Source organism: Centropristis striata, chromosome 5 (genome assembly GCF_030273125.1).
Source record: "Centropristis striata isolate RG_2023a ecotype Rhode Island chromosome 5, C.striata_1.0, whole genome shotgun sequence".
Classification (NCBI taxonomy): Eukaryota; Metazoa; Chordata; class Actinopteri; order Perciformes; family Serranidae; genus Centropristis; species Centropristis striata.
Window position 1 is genome coordinate 5,892,881 of NC_081521.1, and position 18,404 is coordinate 5,911,284.

Here is an 18,404-nt window from a genome sequence, read left to right on the forward strand (position 1 = left end):
TTAGCCCTGTGATAATGCTTTTCAGCCCACGCTGGATCGTTTTCTACTGAAGCAACGGGGACATTTTTCCTTTTTGGAAGGATAAGTGAGAGGCCGACCAGCAGCCAGCAGAGACCTCCTCATGCTTCTCCACTCATCCCCGTAAGAGGATCGGACGTAATGGGGTTTCCTCTTCTCTCGCTCCTTCTGCTCGCCAGATAAACTGCAGAAAACTTCCAACAAAGTCTAAGAGTGCTATTCTTGTCACATTTTACAGTCATACCGACAATAAGTTTTGATGGAACACTGGTGTGACCTCGATGTGAGCAGAGCTAAGCTTTTAAGCAGGTGCCCTCTTCCCCGCCTCCCATGCAGCGGGAGAAAATGGGGGTAATAGCCTGACTGGGAGAGTCAAGCTGCTGCAACCGTCAAGCAAGCCTGTGGATAAATTAGGGCTGGCAACTCATTAAAGATACAGAAATGATAAGTGAAAATCATAACAGAAACAACACAGTATGTCAGAATGGAATAAGTATGTACCAGCTATGTTTTCATTGAGAAACATTTATGCATATAGCATGCTATTATGTTGCTGAATAATGAAATGCACCATCCCCCCAGGCCTTTGGGAATAGCCAAGACCTTAATATCAAGCGTGCATGGTTTCTTATATTCTCCCCATGGCAGGCTGATGACCTCATGACCTCATGTCAGGCGCAATGACAACTTGTTTGACACAGGGATATTTTATTCATTCTATTAATATTGCATCACTTGCTCACACTGCATCGTGTTTGTGTGTGTGAATATATATACCTGCTCCACTGAACATGAGAGAAACAGCACTCCCTCACAACACCATCCCCCCCAAAAAGGGCAAAAGGATGATAACTTTGAAAAATAAGGCTCTCGGGCAACATTTCTGTGTGTTTATTCATTAAATTTTTGCCTTTCCTAGAGTAAAGCTCAAGCTCTGAAAACAATTAACAATCATAGACTCTCATTCTACAAACATCCCAAATGAAATACAGAATTAATTGCTGTTTTTTTGCTCTTTATTTCACCCAATTCCAACATCAAATCTTAGCACATTATTGCCTAATCCTGAGCACAGCTGCTATTCTGTCCATCCAGATGATTTTGGTTAAATGCATTCATCTGCATCGCTAATTTACTGTCGTATTCACACCCAAATTCCCTTCCTGTCATTTAAATGACGCAAGCGAGACGTGTTTGTTTCTTGTCATGAATTGATCTCGCCTTGTTTGTGTCTTGCAGAGTTCAATCTGATTGAAATCTGACCTGCAGGAGACAGCAAGATTCCCCGGCCGGCAGCCTATCTGAAGAGCAGGTGGGATTGACCTCTCCTTAAGTATGTATTGATCGTTTGTGTCCTTGTTTGTACAACTGCATGCTTAAAGAACACAAGCAGCAGAAGAAGGTCCATGCTTCTTGGCTGTCCATTAGTGCTAGACAGGGATAGTGGAGAAAAAGGGTATAAAGTCAATACCAAAGTGTGTATTTCTCAACGTGTGGAAGGCTATTTTTAGCGAGTAGCTATGCTAACACCTGCAGCTCATGCTTGTAACCCGGCCCACATTTATTTCCTGTCCCACCTGCTTTTTGCCACAGCATGTGAGTAAATATCACCTTGCCAATTCTGGTCTGATCGGGCCATAAGTCAGCGTCTGGTTAAATGGCTGGAATGAAAACCAGCAGGTCTCTGAGTCCCAAGGAGCAGAAGTTAGAATCACTCGACTATAGATAATGCATTTAGTAAATCCACGGGAAGAATAAAAGTACAAAATATTCATTTAAAGTTTCTGAATCCTCTTTAACTTTCGTTCTCTTTAATCATTTATGTGTTGTTTGCTTGCCAGTACATGTATTAGCAATATAACACTAGAATTATACTGTACAAAGGTTTGCTTACTTCATACTGCATTTCATATGCAATACTGCAGGTTTTGGTTGCCATTTCTTACTTTTTATGTTTGCATATTTATATAATTTAAAGGGACGAGATCAATTGTTCTATAAAACCAGCACAAACACGTTTAACGGATGACTCACAAAAACCCTTTGAAGTCTGTCAGAAATTTTTGTTATTTGTGAAAAGCGTTTTATTAGACCATAAATCAAATGTGTTCATTGTTTTGAGAGAGCAGACCTGCTTCTGGAGGCTTTTTTTTTTATTCAGTGTTTTGTTTTTGTGTTCTGCATGAAAACAGCGAGACAAAAAACACCTACACGGTGCTATCTTGTTCCCAATTCTTCTTTCATTCTACAAGGACGTGGCAATGCTTCAAACACAAATTGTCTCCCTCTGGGCCTCAGGTGCTATACTTTTAATGTAATGTAGATGTGTTAGTCGCTAAGGTTCGGTGCAGTCGTTCCCCCTGCTTTAATAATTGGACATGTTGTCCTCACATGTGTTCTTCCAATGACCAAATTCACACATGGTGTGTGAAGTGTCATCACAGCTCATCTATAAATAGTCCAGGCGAGCACACAACCTGATGTCATGTTGATGTAGAATAAAAGGAAAACAGGATAGAAGTGTGTGGGCAGCTTTTTTCTAGCAGATTTTTACTACATTTTGTTTGCCTCATGCATCAAACTATTGATTAAACTGTACAGTTTGTTTTACATTTGAGAAAAGTCAGACAGATAGACTTTATATTGCAGGAATCCAGAGAGATACTGTAACAGTTTAACAACACCGTCTATACCAGGGGTGTCACGATATAGCCCTATTGGTGATAACCGTGATATTTAAAAATGTTATCATGTTAATAATACACATATTGTGTAAATAATCTAGTGCAGAGATGGGCAACTGGAGGCCTGGGGGCCACCTACGGCCCGCACCCTCACTTGAAGTGGCCCACAGTACAACTACATGCATTTGAGCATGAAATCTTAAAAGTGCAGTGCTAAAAGGCACAAAATTACTTCTTGCAATTAATGTTGGTCTGCTGTTCTTGCACTGAAAAAAGTAAGTAAGTGGTTATATTTTATTTGCTTCTAACCTTTTGTATTCCTATTTATACTGTTATACATGCATTTGAGCATGAAATATGTTAAGTTACTGCACTGTAAACATATTTAAAATTGCAGTTTCATCATATCTGGTTAAGTGCACGGTCCTATATGTGGCCCTGTGGTAGTGTCAATGAAAAATTGTGGCCCCCTCCAGCATTTAAGTTGCCCATCCCTGATCTAGTGTCTCTAAACTAATTTCGGTTTCTTTCTTTTTGTTCCTTTCTGTAGCGGTATGGTTTTTTATTACACCCTCTATCTCCACCTCCCTACACAAACATTTGGAGTGTAATTTATTTGCCAAAAAAGAGAAAAAACAAACACAATAACGGTTGAAGTAAGCATGAATCCTTTTGGCCTTGATGGTTGTCAAGTGAAAATCAGATATTTTGACAATCCTACTCCAATTTTGAGTGCAGGAATGAAAAATATCTCCCTGTTCATTCAATGAGTTTAACCCTGAACAGGTTTTGGCTCGATGCATAAAATGAGGTCTGTGGTTAACACAAGCTGATGGGATTTTCACATTTTGTGTTCTACAACATAAAATACATCAGTAAATATCCCACTTGTGAAGCTTTTATGTGTCTTCAAAAAGGAAGGCAGTTGCTACCAAGTGGGTGATGAGTTTACAGAGGTTATCAGGACATTAAATTGCATAATCAGTTAAGGATGATGAAGTCATGCGACCACAGTGTTGTTTGTCCAACGTTAGCTTTTTACTTCTGTTGGCTGCAGTAAAAAAAATCATGAAACTGCTGTGAACCTTTAATGGTTTAATAAATAACAGTCTGATTTTCAAATCTACAATTACTTATAGATTACATTGCAACCTAACAAATATAGTGGATATGCAAGCTCATATCTTTATAATATATTTCTTTTGTGTTCTTTTCAAATAACAGACGATAGAAGTGTAAAGAATAGGCCATATTAGATTATTCCAAGACATACATGAGGGTATGTCCCTGGTATATTTTTCATCTTGTAAGGAGTCCTTGACTGAAATAAGATTGCTATACAGTCACAAACCTTTTATGTTCTTTTTGCCCATCTGACTTCTCTCCATTTACATACAGTAGCCACGTTTAATTTGGCTCCACCAGAAGCGAGAATTATGTAACTGCCCATGTGCACGAACAAAGCCAATTCAAAACTAAAATTCCAAACACTAAGAAACATACATAATAAATCAGAAATAAAAAAGCTTTTACATGAATTTAGTCTTTTGTTAACCAAGAGGATGAACCTTAGTGTGGAGAGAAATGTCAAGATGCTTGAGAAAGTGCAATTACTTTCTTTGTTATCATGTTTCACATACTTGTTATAAAGTTATAATATACCAAGTGGAGACTCTGTGTCTCACTCTACATAAAATCCAATTAGCGGGTGATGGAGAGAAAGCAAGAGCCAAACCACTGGTGTGGTTCATGAAATATCCATGAGACAGTTGTGTTTTCATTCCTTCAGCAATGGTAATGGAACTCTTTGTGTGCATACAGCATAAGTGAGTGTGTGCGTGTGTGTATATAATCGTATGGTGCATACTTAACATACTAATCATGTCTCCTATGATGGAGCTGAAAACAATGCCAGAGATGTGACTAATTGACCTGCACTGCTGCATGCATCAATGTACAAATGGCAACAGTGTTTAGAAAAACAGATAGAATTAACCTTTGCCTTTTTCTGTCACTTTGAGTGCTTATTACATAACACACACACACACACACACACACACACAGCCTTCATATTCCTTTGGTGTCCGTCTTTACCACTGTTGGCTGAATAGATCACACCGCGAGGCTTCAATCCCCCTTCAAATCAATCACGGTGATGATTCTGTGAAAAAGGAGAGATAAAAAGCCGAGCGAAGCCTGTCAGGGCTATGAGAGCAGAGGACGTCAATGCCTCTTTTAGACAGCTAGTCTGAAGGGGCCGCTTCCCCAGACAGGAGGACAAGACGGAGTTCACCTGCATTCAATACAAAGTTTTGCTCCGCCTTTGAGAAAAGAGATGCGACAGAGAATTGCGAGCTTCACTCCCTGATGTAAATGTCATCTGGATAAAAATCAATTTCATGATTCATTCAAGAGGCCAGGACTTACAAATGGGCAAAGTTGCCCGCTCTTTTCAACTACAGTGTCGTTCTTCCTGAGAAAAGACCGGCTGCTCATGAGCCAGACAGTGAGGCTTGGGTGATTTTTCAAAAGGTGCGCAACATCATAGCTCCTGGTAACAATTCAAAAGTTTGGCTGATTGATTTTTTTCCTCCTGTGGCATTGTTGCTTCTCATTTCCAACACAGCATGAAAGGCAGTGAAATAAAAACATCTTAGCAGCAAATCGGCCTCACCATGGCAACAGTATTGATCAACCCTCCTAGGTCCTCAGAAAAATCTATCCCTCATGTCAATTTCCCAGCATTAACAGTTCAGCAGCTACTCATGTCTTGAAAAGACAGGCATGATATTTAGAGTACGGCAATAAATTCTACAATCACTATGCAGCGGCCGTGATGATTCATTTATCACAGGGGTGAGCCACACAATGACCTGATAATATTCAAAGAGAACAAAAGGGGAAGTAGGCTAGGAGGACAACTCAGCAAGAGTCATTGACTGAAGGCTCGCAGTGTAAAGATTTAACTTCAAAGTCCATTAGATTGCTTAGTTATAGACCTTTGTAATCAAATGTGATTCAAATCGACAAGGACAACAAACAATACACTTTCTCAAAAGCTCTCTTTAGCTTTGATTTGAGAAAAAATCTGCTTGTATTCATTAATCATATCAGAGCAGGTGTTCTGTCAAGCTTTTGGCGCTTTTGACTAGAATCATTTGATACTTGATGGATTGCAGTTGCAAACAATCTCAGAAACTTGTAATGGCTGCCACACACACTAATCAAATGCTGTAAAACTAATGAGGCTAAATGAGCTGGGAGCTCTCCTTTCTGGTAAGTATTGATTATACAGTATCGTGTGGCCTCACATTTAATTCATCATCGTTTATTATCCGTGCTATCATCACCGCTGGTACCATGGAAAAAAGAAGTGTACTGAAGGGCTAAAAGGTTCAGAGGGAATTTATCATGTGTGCAGATTTGAATGTGGTGATTAAATCCACCTTTCTGGAAACGAAAAGAAATGTAGTGTGGTGGGACGGAGCTGCACGACTCTGACTGTTTAATCTTAAAGCTCCAGCTTCAGTGCAACGTCGTACATAGACTGCACTCCCACGGTTTTACACTGGTACACCTGGTGTGAGGAGGAAGAGGGGATAGAATTAAGAAATCATCCATCTCCCCTGAAACGCTCTGAATTTCCCAAATGCATTCATAATGTTACCCAGCGAGCGTGGAAATAAAAGGGAAGTCTTGCAACCGTTGCAGTCTGCAACAAATAACAACTGTGTCGAGGATGCTTCAAAGTATCACTGGAGGGTTTCACCAACATGGATAATAAAAAATGTATTTGTTAACTCAGCCTACAGTGAGAGTGAACAGCAGCCAAAGCCAGGCTGAAGTTTGCGGTTGGGACCATCAATCTAATTGTCCAGCCAATGGAGCCAAAAAAACCCCAGAGGATGGCTGCTGTAAAAAGAAAAAAGAAAAACACCAAGACTTTTGCATGTGTAAGTGTGTGTGAAAAGAAAGGAAGAGGGGGGCTAAAAGCATGTTAAGTACTTAGATGGTCTTGCAGTTAAACAGCTACTTAGAGCCAGGCCCAATGGGTTGTCTAAATGAACTGGAATAAAACACAAGATGACAAGACTGTGAGTTACAATCTGCAACCACAAATCATTAGCACTAACACTGCAGCCTGATGATCCTCGCCGCTGTCCTCACATGAGCAAAACTGTACAGAAATGTGCACATTTGCAAAAGCATCAACATGGTATTCCAAGTAATTAGATATTTTGCTATGGAGATGTGTTTTAAATAATTAATCTGCTGTATTGGTGCCCTGCTGCGTTTCCCATTCCACTGCAGCACCAGCAGTGGGCAAACACTATCTGTCGACACGCAGCCAACAGGAATAGAGATGTGTTCCCATAAAGCCATGCTAACTGATTTTGAAATTAGTGGTGCAAATTCATTTCATTTACTTGCAGTCATCGAGCTCAATTAGGGCGCAAAGAGTTTGAAACAAGCTCATTTCCAGGAAGGGGGCCCCCTGTAGATCAAAGCTACCAACTCCAACATTAATCAGGGCTTTCAGGTTGAAAACAATTCATAAAAATGCCTGCAGTTGCTCCATACAAGAGGCTCATATAATCATGTGCAATCACATGAAGCAGGCCTGTTATTCTCAGGAGGGGGTTGTTGAGTTTGGGTGTGATTGTGTCAGGCTGTCAGTGCCCACTCATCCAGACTCTGGAGTGAGACTGGAACAGACGGGAGCTGTTCTTTCAGCACCACCGGGGACAAGCAACAGCACACTCAGCTGTCTCATCCACACAGTGTAGTGGAGGGGGAAACCACCCAAAATCCCTTTGTTACAATAATTTAAGTCTTGAGGAAAATTAGTCATAACATGGAGAAAAAGCAAATATATATTTAATAGAACCTTTAAAAAAAGCATGCTTTTCTTGTTCAAATCTTTGATCTTTTCCCCTGTGGGATAAGGCTTTTTGTTGTTACTACTAACGGCATCCCTGTTCTCATGTGCTTCCCGGTACTGGGTGGGTAGCAATGAGGCGCAACACTTTCACTCCTCCCTAAAAAAGATTTTTACCTGCTTGCACACACTGTAGCTGCACCAGTTTTTTTTTTTTTTTTTTTAAAACACTATTTTAAAGCCATGAAACTATCGCTCACGCTCAAAGACTTGCCTGAAAGAGGCGTAGGATGTTGGCAACCATAATCGATACTGAGCTCGCAGAGGCTCCGATGACTCCCACCACTTTTTCAGGCTTGACAAACACCGGTGGCTCCCCATTAGTGCATCTCACGTCGGAGGTGTCCTTCGTGATCAGGGCTTGAACAAAAGTTAAAGATTGCTCCAGCGCGTAGGTATCCCTCGAACAAGTGTCCAGCACCCGGGCACCTAAGGTGATGTTAGGTAAGAGTTGCTCGTCCTGGTTGATTTGATCCAAAGCGTACATCATGGCCTCAAGCCGCTGGATGCCGTTCTCCTTCTTCAGGTCCCCGCACGGCGTGCCGTCGGCCCCTCTAGCATGCACCGGGAAAAGTCCACCGAGGGTCAAGTGCCCCTCAGTCCGTATTGAATGGGGCGCATAAGTCTCCTGAGGCAGCGCGAAATCTACCACAGTCCTCATGAGCCAAAACGCTCTCCATATAGCGCTCAGCTTCACGCACGAACCAGGACGAGCCATGATCAACTTTTAAAGGAAAGATGGGGTCTGCAATCCGCCGAAGATAGAACCAGAGAGGCAAAGAAGTTTTGTTAAAAGGAACCCATTGTTGTCAGCAACGAGGAGATTCAACAAGCTGGGCTGGAGAACCAAGACGCAGTAGATGGCTCAGACAAACTGCGCCCATCGCTTTGCTGCCAGGAGTGAGCGGTGCAGCTTGTTGAATAGTGAAGCTCCTGACGGTAATGCAGTTCCCTCGGAACGAGAAGCTACATCCATTAGTCAGAAAATATCAGTAATAGAAGATGGTCACCCGCCGCAGATGAACTGGCCTAATTCTGTCCATTTATGCTGAATCCAACGCGCGATGAAGCCGCAGCTGAGAATCTTCACAATCTAGAGCAGCAATTCTACCAAATAACATACAGTCAATTTTAAGGAATAATGTCTCAAAACCAATACTTAGATGTTAGGACCGGCAGAAGTGGGTGACATTCTTCAGACCAACTCCACGGGAGCGCAGGGATGGCTCGGTCGGCTGTGGTGTCTGTCTCCCAGGGGTGCATATCATCTCCACAGTCTCCAGAAATAAAAAAAGAGAGAAAGAAAGAAGGGAAACGACCAGTGTGCGCCCAAATGAGCGGTCACTGAGCGGAGGACTGAGGAAAATCCAGCTAATTAAAGCCCCGGCTCTTTCTCGGTCTCCGCAACCGCTCGCATTTATACAAAATGAATGAGTCACAGCGAGGGATTCACTGTGTGCGCCGAGTTTTCAGCCCCCTTTCCTTGCGAGACGTCATTCAGCTGGCTAGAAAAAAAAAAGGAGCATCACTTTATGGCAAGGTTTTCAGGAAGTTGTCTTGAGACAGTTAAACGCCAAGGTAAACAAGGCGAACAAATGCACTTATAGACTTCAATAGACAATTGTTCCTCTGAGTGCCTCTCAGTGCGCATTCATAATCTCTTTCTCTCTCTGCCTCCCCTCCCTCCTGCATCCCCCTCAAACGCAAAAGTGTGAGAGTGTTTTTTCCCTCCTTTCTTTTGATGTTGACGGTGGCATGCATGAAACAGAGATCTGTGGCATTATGAAAACACAGCAGAGCTGCAGGTATGGAGGGTTTCACCCGCCGACTAAAAAGTGCCTTTCCTGAAATAGTTTTGGATTCATTACTGATGCACCTTTAAAACGGAGGAGGGAGAGAGAGGGAGCGAGAACAGACACGTTTGGAGGGGTCCAGGCTGGTCTCCCAGGCAACCCTTCTTCAGAAGACACTCCTGATTCATCCTGTGCACCCCGCACGCACTCACACACACACACACACACTCACACACAGAGAGACACTCGCGCGCCTCATGCTGGCACGCACGCTGGCACACAGGCTGGTGAGAATTAACCACACCTTTAGGAGCAAGGAGCCCTCACATCTTCCTAACAAAACACTATCATCACCAAACTATTTAATTGCACAGATGGTGCTTTTACAAACAAGCAGATTATGATCATTTGCTTTCAGTGGCATGCATTAGCCAGGGACTCACTTGGCAATTTGTGGCATTAATAAAAATTAGAAAAAAGGTAGTTTCTGTCTCTAATTCGAATCTCATTTAAAAAAAAAACATTTCTAGGCTCTGCTAATGAATGCTATATTCATTCAGAGGGTTACAGTGTGAAAATTGTGCAGACTGAGCATTTTATAGATACATAATTCATATAGAAGTAACCTACAAAAGTTACCAACAATAGTATCCACAGGGCTGCAGTTGTTCAGAAATCACAGCTGCACCATGGGAAACAGTCAAACAGGAAACTGTAAATGGATTATAGGATGAGTCAGTTAAGTTGCTTGATCACTGAGTAATAAACAGCCTCTGAGAGTTGCTTTATCGTGAAAATGATTATGAGGCATAGAATCCCATTTTATGAACATGTTCGTTCCATTCGTTTCTGTTCAATTAAAAGATTAGAAAAGGCGACATAGCTCTAATTGAAACATGTCCTATTGACATTACAGGCTTGGATGGACAAATTTCTAATTAATTAAGTTGAATAGAGATTAATTCAAGCCTAATCCTGCCATGTAGTGTATTTATCTCCATTAGCCGCACTGATTTTGCATGAATATCTTTCAATAGGCAAATCGTGCATGTCTGACTCCAAGCATGTCACTGTGGTTCCGGGTGCAGAAACTGCACGGTCGAGGCCAAAATTCATGAGCTGCACCAAAAATACATTTAAGGACAGTGTGTGGGAACTGCTGGGAAGAGACTGCTGAGGAGAGAAATAAGGGATGTGAGATGGGAGGGAGGCAGATGGCCTCCTCCACTGTGAGCACACTGAGACAGGCAGGCAGGCTTGGAAAAATGCAGCAACAGCTCCTACAAATGACACCCTGAGAGACTGGTGTCGCCACGCACGACACTCATTCCACTGCTCGGACTTTGCGGTAAGAGCTTGACTCCCACTTACACTGTCAACGGAAAGGTTACTTTTGAAAAATGGGGCCCTCACCATGATTTAATTCACTGACGAACCCTAGGAAGAGGGGTCTTTTCCCCCGGGAAGGCTGTGTGATTTAGACCGAGATTACACTTTGGTTTGGATCTTCTCTCTTTCTCCTTCTTCACTCTCACTTCACACAGACAGTCACGTGAACACACACACACACCACACACACAGACTCAAATAAATTCCATTTCAATTTCCTCGTGGGAAGTAGGTAGCAACAAGCAAAGAGGAGTGTGAATGTATCCTGCAAGAGGTTTATGCTCAATATATAGCTGACCAAACAAGCAAACACAGCCGTAGTTTCCATATGTCTGGAGTGCACTACAATTCAATGCATCCCACTAGATGAATTACGAGCTCCTATGAGAGACTGGAGCTTTTGTTTCAAGCATTCAATAACACGTTTGCTCGATGCAGTCTTCTTCAAGTCAATTACAGGGCTGGCACTGTGTGCTCCTTAAAAGAACGAAGAATCAGAGGACAATAAAAAGTCCACCTTCATGGACAAGAGGCAATAAGGTTTCCTTTTGGGCTGACACTAGGCACAATGGGGTCTGTCCGTCAAATTAATTAACCTGGAAACCTGTTTAATCCCCAGACACAAATGAAAGGGCCGTCGTATCCACGGGAAAGAAATAACTCCAGAGCGGGAGGTAATTGCATGTCGGGGTGATTTGTTCGATAGCAAACAGGCCACCAGCCCTGTTTGGAGTCATGCATATTCCGTGAGGGGTGAAGTGTTAATGTTAGATCAATGTAGGGGCAATGTTAGATTAGCAACATGAAGGTCACTGAGCTGCCGGGCCCCCACGTCTCATTTTGCGCCATCTGCTTTGGAATAATAAAATCAGGCTATCTACACTTTCCTTCATCACTGTAAGCAGAATCAGCGCCTGTGAGGAGGGAAAAAAAACATATTGTAATTCCACAGGCACGCTGTATGGGAAGACAAATTCTTACCTCTTCTGCTGTTTATGCCAAAGACAAAGCAGGTGCACTGCAGCTAGGACGATAGACTCTCCACGCTCTCAATTATGATTGTAATCCATCTGTCATACCAGCTCTCTTCTAATTATGTCTCTGTAAAGTTGCTGCTGTGAGCTCGGTACCCATTCACACTCTGAAATGTGAAAGATAGACAGATAATGCACAAGTGGCCACTGGAATGCATAACTGCAGGGGTAGCTTGGTAACAGGAGGTTTTTCTCCCCAGGCCATCTTTGAAATTCATGTGTTATATGACAATGAGTCTGCCTAAAAGAGATTCCACAGAGATGTGGCCTCTGAGACGAGCAAAAAGTTAAAATGAGAAAAACGAATTTCAAACAAGGTCTGCTGCTGTTTTTCTTCCTTACTGATGCTACTAGTATGTGCTCTTGATTGGAAGTCCGCCTGGATAATGATCAGAGGTATTATATTATGGCAGTAATGGACCTAAAGTTGCTGACCTCCCACCCACACAGCACTAGAATCTTCTACAGGCCCTATTAGCTGGTGACTGGGCCTTTGTTTTGATGGCTAACCTCATGGTCCACTGGCCTTATGTGATAAATGAGTGCAGCTGTGTTAGTTAGCCAGGAGGACTTCAGACACAGATTTGATTGTGATAGCAAATGCCTTCTGCCTGGTGTCTGTTAATTAGCCGGCCTTTTGGGCAGCTCTGGACCTCTGTGAATTACATTATCACAAGTGTCTTCATAGTACATTGTGATGGAGGAGGAGATTTTGTCCACAGTCTTTGTGAATGACTCACGACAACCCCTCTGTGTGTGTGTTTGTGTGGGCAGGGGGGATGATGTCACACGCCTGCAGGACAATAGAGAGACAGGTACTGATCACCACCTTTCATTATTTTACCAAAACAAATGTTTCCTTTCTACATACATCCTGTTCCATTTATCGCTACGCTGATTTTATTGGCGATGTTGGCTTATTACAGATATAAACATCAGTATCTATTGGTATTGGCACATTGAGAAAACATGTATGCCAATATGAAAATCTTTTCTACAGAATATATGCAGTAACGCAGAAAACAATGCTTGAACTGATTTAAAAATGGTGCCATTTAATTAATTATTATTATTATTATTTTTAATTATCAGCAATTGACTGATACTTAAAATACCCAACTAGTAAGATATTAATTTAATTTGTATTTATTCTTTATTTAAATTGTCAACAATTGAAAGATACTTAAAATGCCCAACTATTTCGATATTTTTATTTTTATTTATTCTTTATATAAATGGTCAGCCATTGACTGATACTTATGATACCAAAATATTTATTTAAAAAAAAATTATTATTCATTATTTAACTGGTAAGCAATTGACTGATACTGAACATACAGTGCTAATATTTATTTAGACATTTATTTTACTTTTGTTTATTCTTTATTTCAATGGTCGGCCACTGACTGATACTTAACATACCCCACGATTGAAATATTCATATTATTTTTATTTATTGAACTGGTAAGACTGATGCTGAACACAACATAACAACAAGTTATTTATTTAAGAAAGCAGCTTTCCAAATAAACATCACATCACATCAGTGCAAAATCATTACACAATCCAGATAAAAGTGCTTATTTTAATTCCAGGTAAAAAATTACCTAAAATTTGTATTGGTATCAGTCTGAAAAATCCAACTTTGATTATGACATGCCAGACAAAAGCACCAAATGTTGCCCACATGCTCTCTATCACCATTGGTTTCAATTTTTGGTAGGAGCCACTTCATCAAGATTGTGGATCGGAGATGGCAGCCATATAAAGTCTATGAGAACCAATATATCTTCCAAACCACTTAGAAGGTCAATCTTGGTGTCAAAATCTACATTTTCTGGGTCAAAAAATAATTTAAAGCTATTGAGAATATCACTAGATGATAATTAGATCAAATAGATATGTTCATTTTGGCCATGTATTAACTTAATTTCCAACTCAGTTCCTAAGCAGTTGGACATATAGTAATATAGGTCATATACAGTGCATGTATTCTGAAAAATTTATAACATGAATACATTTAATTAAACTTTATTAGCTTCACTTTCATAATTTATTGCATTTACAACCAAAAAGATCTTTGCAATTCCAGTGTGCCTTCATGCATGAGCACCTTGCACCTTTAGTGCATGTTATCAATTTTTCAAAATACATGCACTGTATATGACCTATTATAATAATCATCTAGTGATATTCTAAATAGCTTTAAGTGATTCTTTGACCCAGAAAATGTTTATTTTGTCACCAAGATTGATCTTCTAAGTGGCTTGGAAGATATATTGGTTCTCATAGACTTTATATGGCTGCCCTCTCCAATCCACAATCTTGATGAAGCGGCTCCCATCAAAAATGGAAACTTATGGTGATAGAGAGCATGTGGAAAAAAATTGGTGCTTTTGTCCGAAGTGTCCCCTTTATTTATCTAAGCCGTCTGACTATTAGGTTTGAAATGTAAATGAATATTTTTGTTGGTTATACGATATAATAGTAGTTACCGAGAAAAAGGCAAAGAACAAATCAAGAATGTAAACTATGTAAGTAGTTCTAATTACTTACATAATATATACTATTTTCATGCCTCATCAAGTAAAGTGGTGAATCATACTGGGTAGTTAAATGTTTCTCATCATGATTTATCCCTCTGTTTCTATTTCTGTGTTCCCTCAAGGAAAGCATCATCCTTTTTACTGGGAATCCAGTTAGTTCCTTCACAACAAACCAGAGACAGAATTCAGAAATATATAACAACCTGCACTTTGATAAACATCAGGACATTTTCACAGTACATTGTGTGCAGCTGAAGTGTTTTGATCTACGATTACCATTTTTATTCAACAGTGATTTGTTCTAGTTTTGAATTGATTTTTGTCTCCGTGGTAAACATTGTCCGGCAATAGTGTACAAGTACAGATATGATTTCAAACATATTGCAGCTCCGCTCTTCTGATGTGATACAAAGGAGAACTACACTTGGATTTTGATAAGAAGCTCAAGTGCCAATTGTCGCCGTGTTTAAAATGACCAATTTGAGCAGATTAAATGTCTTCATGTTAATGAGGACGCCAACACTGAGACACTGCAGATGGACATCATAACCTCATCATCCCTTTCACTTTGGCAGGCGGGCGTCCCGGTTTGTTATTCATTTCAATTTATGTTCTGGCAGCTGGTCACATACCACCACTTTGATTTAGCGTCTGACGTGTCTGCATTGCGCAAGCCCACACTGTAAAACCCAACTTGTTGTTTCAACTTAAATATTTGAGTGTCCATGCTGCGAAAGAATTTTATGTCAAGACAACAAAGACATTGGAGTTGACTCAAATGAATCTTGCTATTTGACTCAATATTTTTTTTGCACAAACATTTGTTGTATTGAAAAGGAAAAAATAGTTATAATTAGGGCCGGGACTCGATTAAAAAAATGAATCTAATTAATTAGAGGCTTTGTAATTAATTAATCGAAATTAATCACATTTTAATCACATATAAATATTTGACCTGACAACAGTGAGAAGTAATTTTTTTCACATGGATTTTTAGTATACCATTGAATATTGACTGAATATATAAGCTTAAGCAACAGACTTTTTTGTTCAAGTCCAACAGACCAGTGCAATTTTTGCCATTAAGTGTAGCAATAGCATATTTAGAAATATAGTACATTTCAGAAATTCAGGTAGCCTACAGGTAGGTAGACACTAGCTATAGGCACACTAGCGTCCACGCTAGCTGCTATATGTTTAGCATTGAGGTGATACTTGAGGCTGGATGTGCTGCGGATATATGCGAATTCCTTGTTGCATAGCAACACAACCATGCTCTTATCGACGCTTCCATCCGTTGGTTTTTTGTAACAAAATGTCCCATCATCCACGGGGCCAACCAAAGGTCTCATCAGCTTCTTCCTTCATGTTCACTGTGGTTTGTTGTTGTCTGAACTCATCAACGCTAGTTGGTGCTCCAGTATAATCGGTCCTCCTGAAACTCATCCAGTGAGAAACGTTCCGCGGTGCAAAAATAAGTGCGATTAAAATGTGTCAATTTTTTTAACTTTACTTTAATTTTTGTGTAATTAATTAATCTTAATTAACACGTTAAAGTCCCGGCCCTAGTTATAATGACAAACAAGCAACATTGGGTGTTACAGTGTAAACACCAAAGTGTTTTCCAAAAAACTCATTGTATCATTGCAACACAAATGAGCTCATTCTTCCATTTCTCACATGAACTTTACACTTTGAAAGTGTTGAAAGTGTGTGAGTGGATTGTGCCTATGCTGCTTGAATTAACTGCAGTGCTGTTTGTGTTGCAAATAACATATTTCCTTCAGCTCATTACCATATGGAGCTGCTAGCAAGGACTGCGGTGGAGGGCAGGCCTACTTATTTGAGATAAGTGCCCCTGCAGTCTTTACCAGAGTTTGCAAAGCATTCTTAAAAGGTACACACACACACATGGGCACACACACATACTTTAAACAAGAATTTGCTCATTTCTGACTGCTTGCTGCTGCGCAATTCATCATGCACATGAATTAATCTCTCTCACTCATTAGGTGGAAATTAACTCTGTTACAAATTACCGCACATAGCTATCACATAAGGTGGAACAATAAATCACTACTTTTATGGATAAAAGCCATCTACTTGAATCGACGCTTATGGCTGCCGCATGTCATCTCCTTCAGCTGGAGGCCGTACTCAATTAAAAGAGGTTCAAGTTAAACCGCTCGCCATTTTGACCATGTGCAAGCCTGAGGAGCGTGCAGTCTGACAGTAATCCCCTGGGTTTATCTGTTCAGTGAGCTCAGGGCTTCTGCGGTCCCCAAGTATCCCCTCCTGTCTCTCAGCCTCGGTCTGTCTCCCTTTGGGCTCCCCATGGCCCACTGGTCCCATAGGAGCACTGACGCTGGAACAGTGGGTCACAAAAGCTGCCTTTTCCCCAGGGCCGCCCCACTGTCAGTACACTCGGTGCCTTTTTGAGTCATCACAGCTGATCTCTCGCATATACTGGGAGAGTGGAGGTGAGGAAATGCATATATTCATACCTACTGGGTAACAACATCCATGGCTTGTTCTGGATGCACTCTGGAGCCACGGTGAAATCAGGGTGCCTATCCCTAAGTGACATCTCCTGCTGAAAAATCACTGCTCAAAGTGAAACAGAGTAACCGGGACCACACTATGTTTACAGAGTTTGGAGGGAGGAATGATTGTGTATTGTAGAATTTAATGGGTGCCCGACAGTGTCGAATGAAAGTGAGTCCTGTCGACACAGGGCACTGCACAATACAGACAGAGCAGAATGGGACTTCTTATGGTTGCTCGGGGATTGAATAAAGCCCAGTTCATTTGCTACATATCACGTTTTGTTACATGGTTTCCGACAATTCCTCATATTTCATCCGTGGAGCTGGCAATGGGCCTTTTATATCCCTCCTATTTCCTCCACCTTTCAGCTCGCTTTAAGCTCCTCCATGTCATGATGGTGTTTTTTTTCCCCTTTTGGAATTTCTCCCTTTCTTGCTTTCAAGCTGAAAATCAAATCTATAAATCAAAGGCAATGGGAAAAAGACACGGGGACTGAAGGGCATTTAAATCCTTTCAAAGTTCCCAAAGCTTCAGAGAGCGAAATAAACAGGAAATTAAAATGGATCTGGAAATGGTAGCAATCCCTCTTTTCGGGGGATTGGAACCAGGTGTATTTCTTAATGCTTCTTCCTGCTTTATATTCTGCTCTGTTGGGAATGGATCCTCCTTTCTTTTATTAATTTCCTTGAAAAAGAAAAGGAATTATAGTCTTAGAGAAGTGCTCGAAATGCCAAGAAATTCGCAACTGATTCTTTTTGCTTAATTAAACACAATTAAAAACAAAAAACAAAATGAGTTGTCACGCTTAAAGGAGAACTTTGGGATTCTTCAACCTGGAACATCTTCTCGTTTTGTATTCAAGTGACAACAACATATTTTGAAATGAGAATGTTACAGCTGGCAGCCGGGCCAGGACAATTGATAATCTCTGACTGTCACTGTATGTCCAATCATAAGAGCTTGTTTTTGTCACTGACATGGTGACAAGATGGAAAAGTCTTGTCTTCTGAAAAACAAGTCAACTGAGTCACCTGACAAGATTTCAGAACAACAGTGGAAATGTGAATGAGAACTATAAAGGATTTTAAAATGAAAATTCGGAGAACACTTCTTCGATAATGTGTGTCATATCTCGCAATGTTAACCTCAAAACTTGAGCGGGTGTCTGAGGGTTTTTTTCTAGTCAAGAACTAATTTTTCAGATTATTCTGACACCACATGAATGCAGCACAAATGCCTTACCTTGCAATGTTAAGGAAAGTAAAAAAAAAAAGTTATGGGTTCAAGAGTCAAGATTCAACGAACCTTTATTGTCATTACTGTATGTTACATGGGGCGGGAATGAAAAACTCATACTCAGGTCCCAATAAGCACTACTGTGTGCTAAACCAATATATAAAATAGAAATAAAATAAAAATAAATACTATAAATAGGCTAAGATAATGCTGTAAAA

The 18,404-nt window shown here is 40.7% G+C and overlaps 1 protein-coding gene across 1 annotated transcript in view; it reads right to left on the reverse strand.

Moving 5' to 3' along the window:
- LOC131971631 (metabotropic glutamate receptor 7-like) overlaps positions 1-9,298 on the reverse strand; it is a 94,821-nt gene extending 85,523 nt beyond the window's left edge. Inside the window, exon 1 of the mRNA XM_059333159.1 lies at positions 7,856-9,298. Coding sequence (XP_059189142.1) covers positions 7,856-8,359 — 504 coding nt within the window. The 5' untranslated portion in view covers positions 8,360-9,298. The remainder of the gene's footprint in view (positions 1-7,855) is intronic.
- Between the last annotated feature and the right edge of the window lie 9,106 nt (positions 9,299-18,404).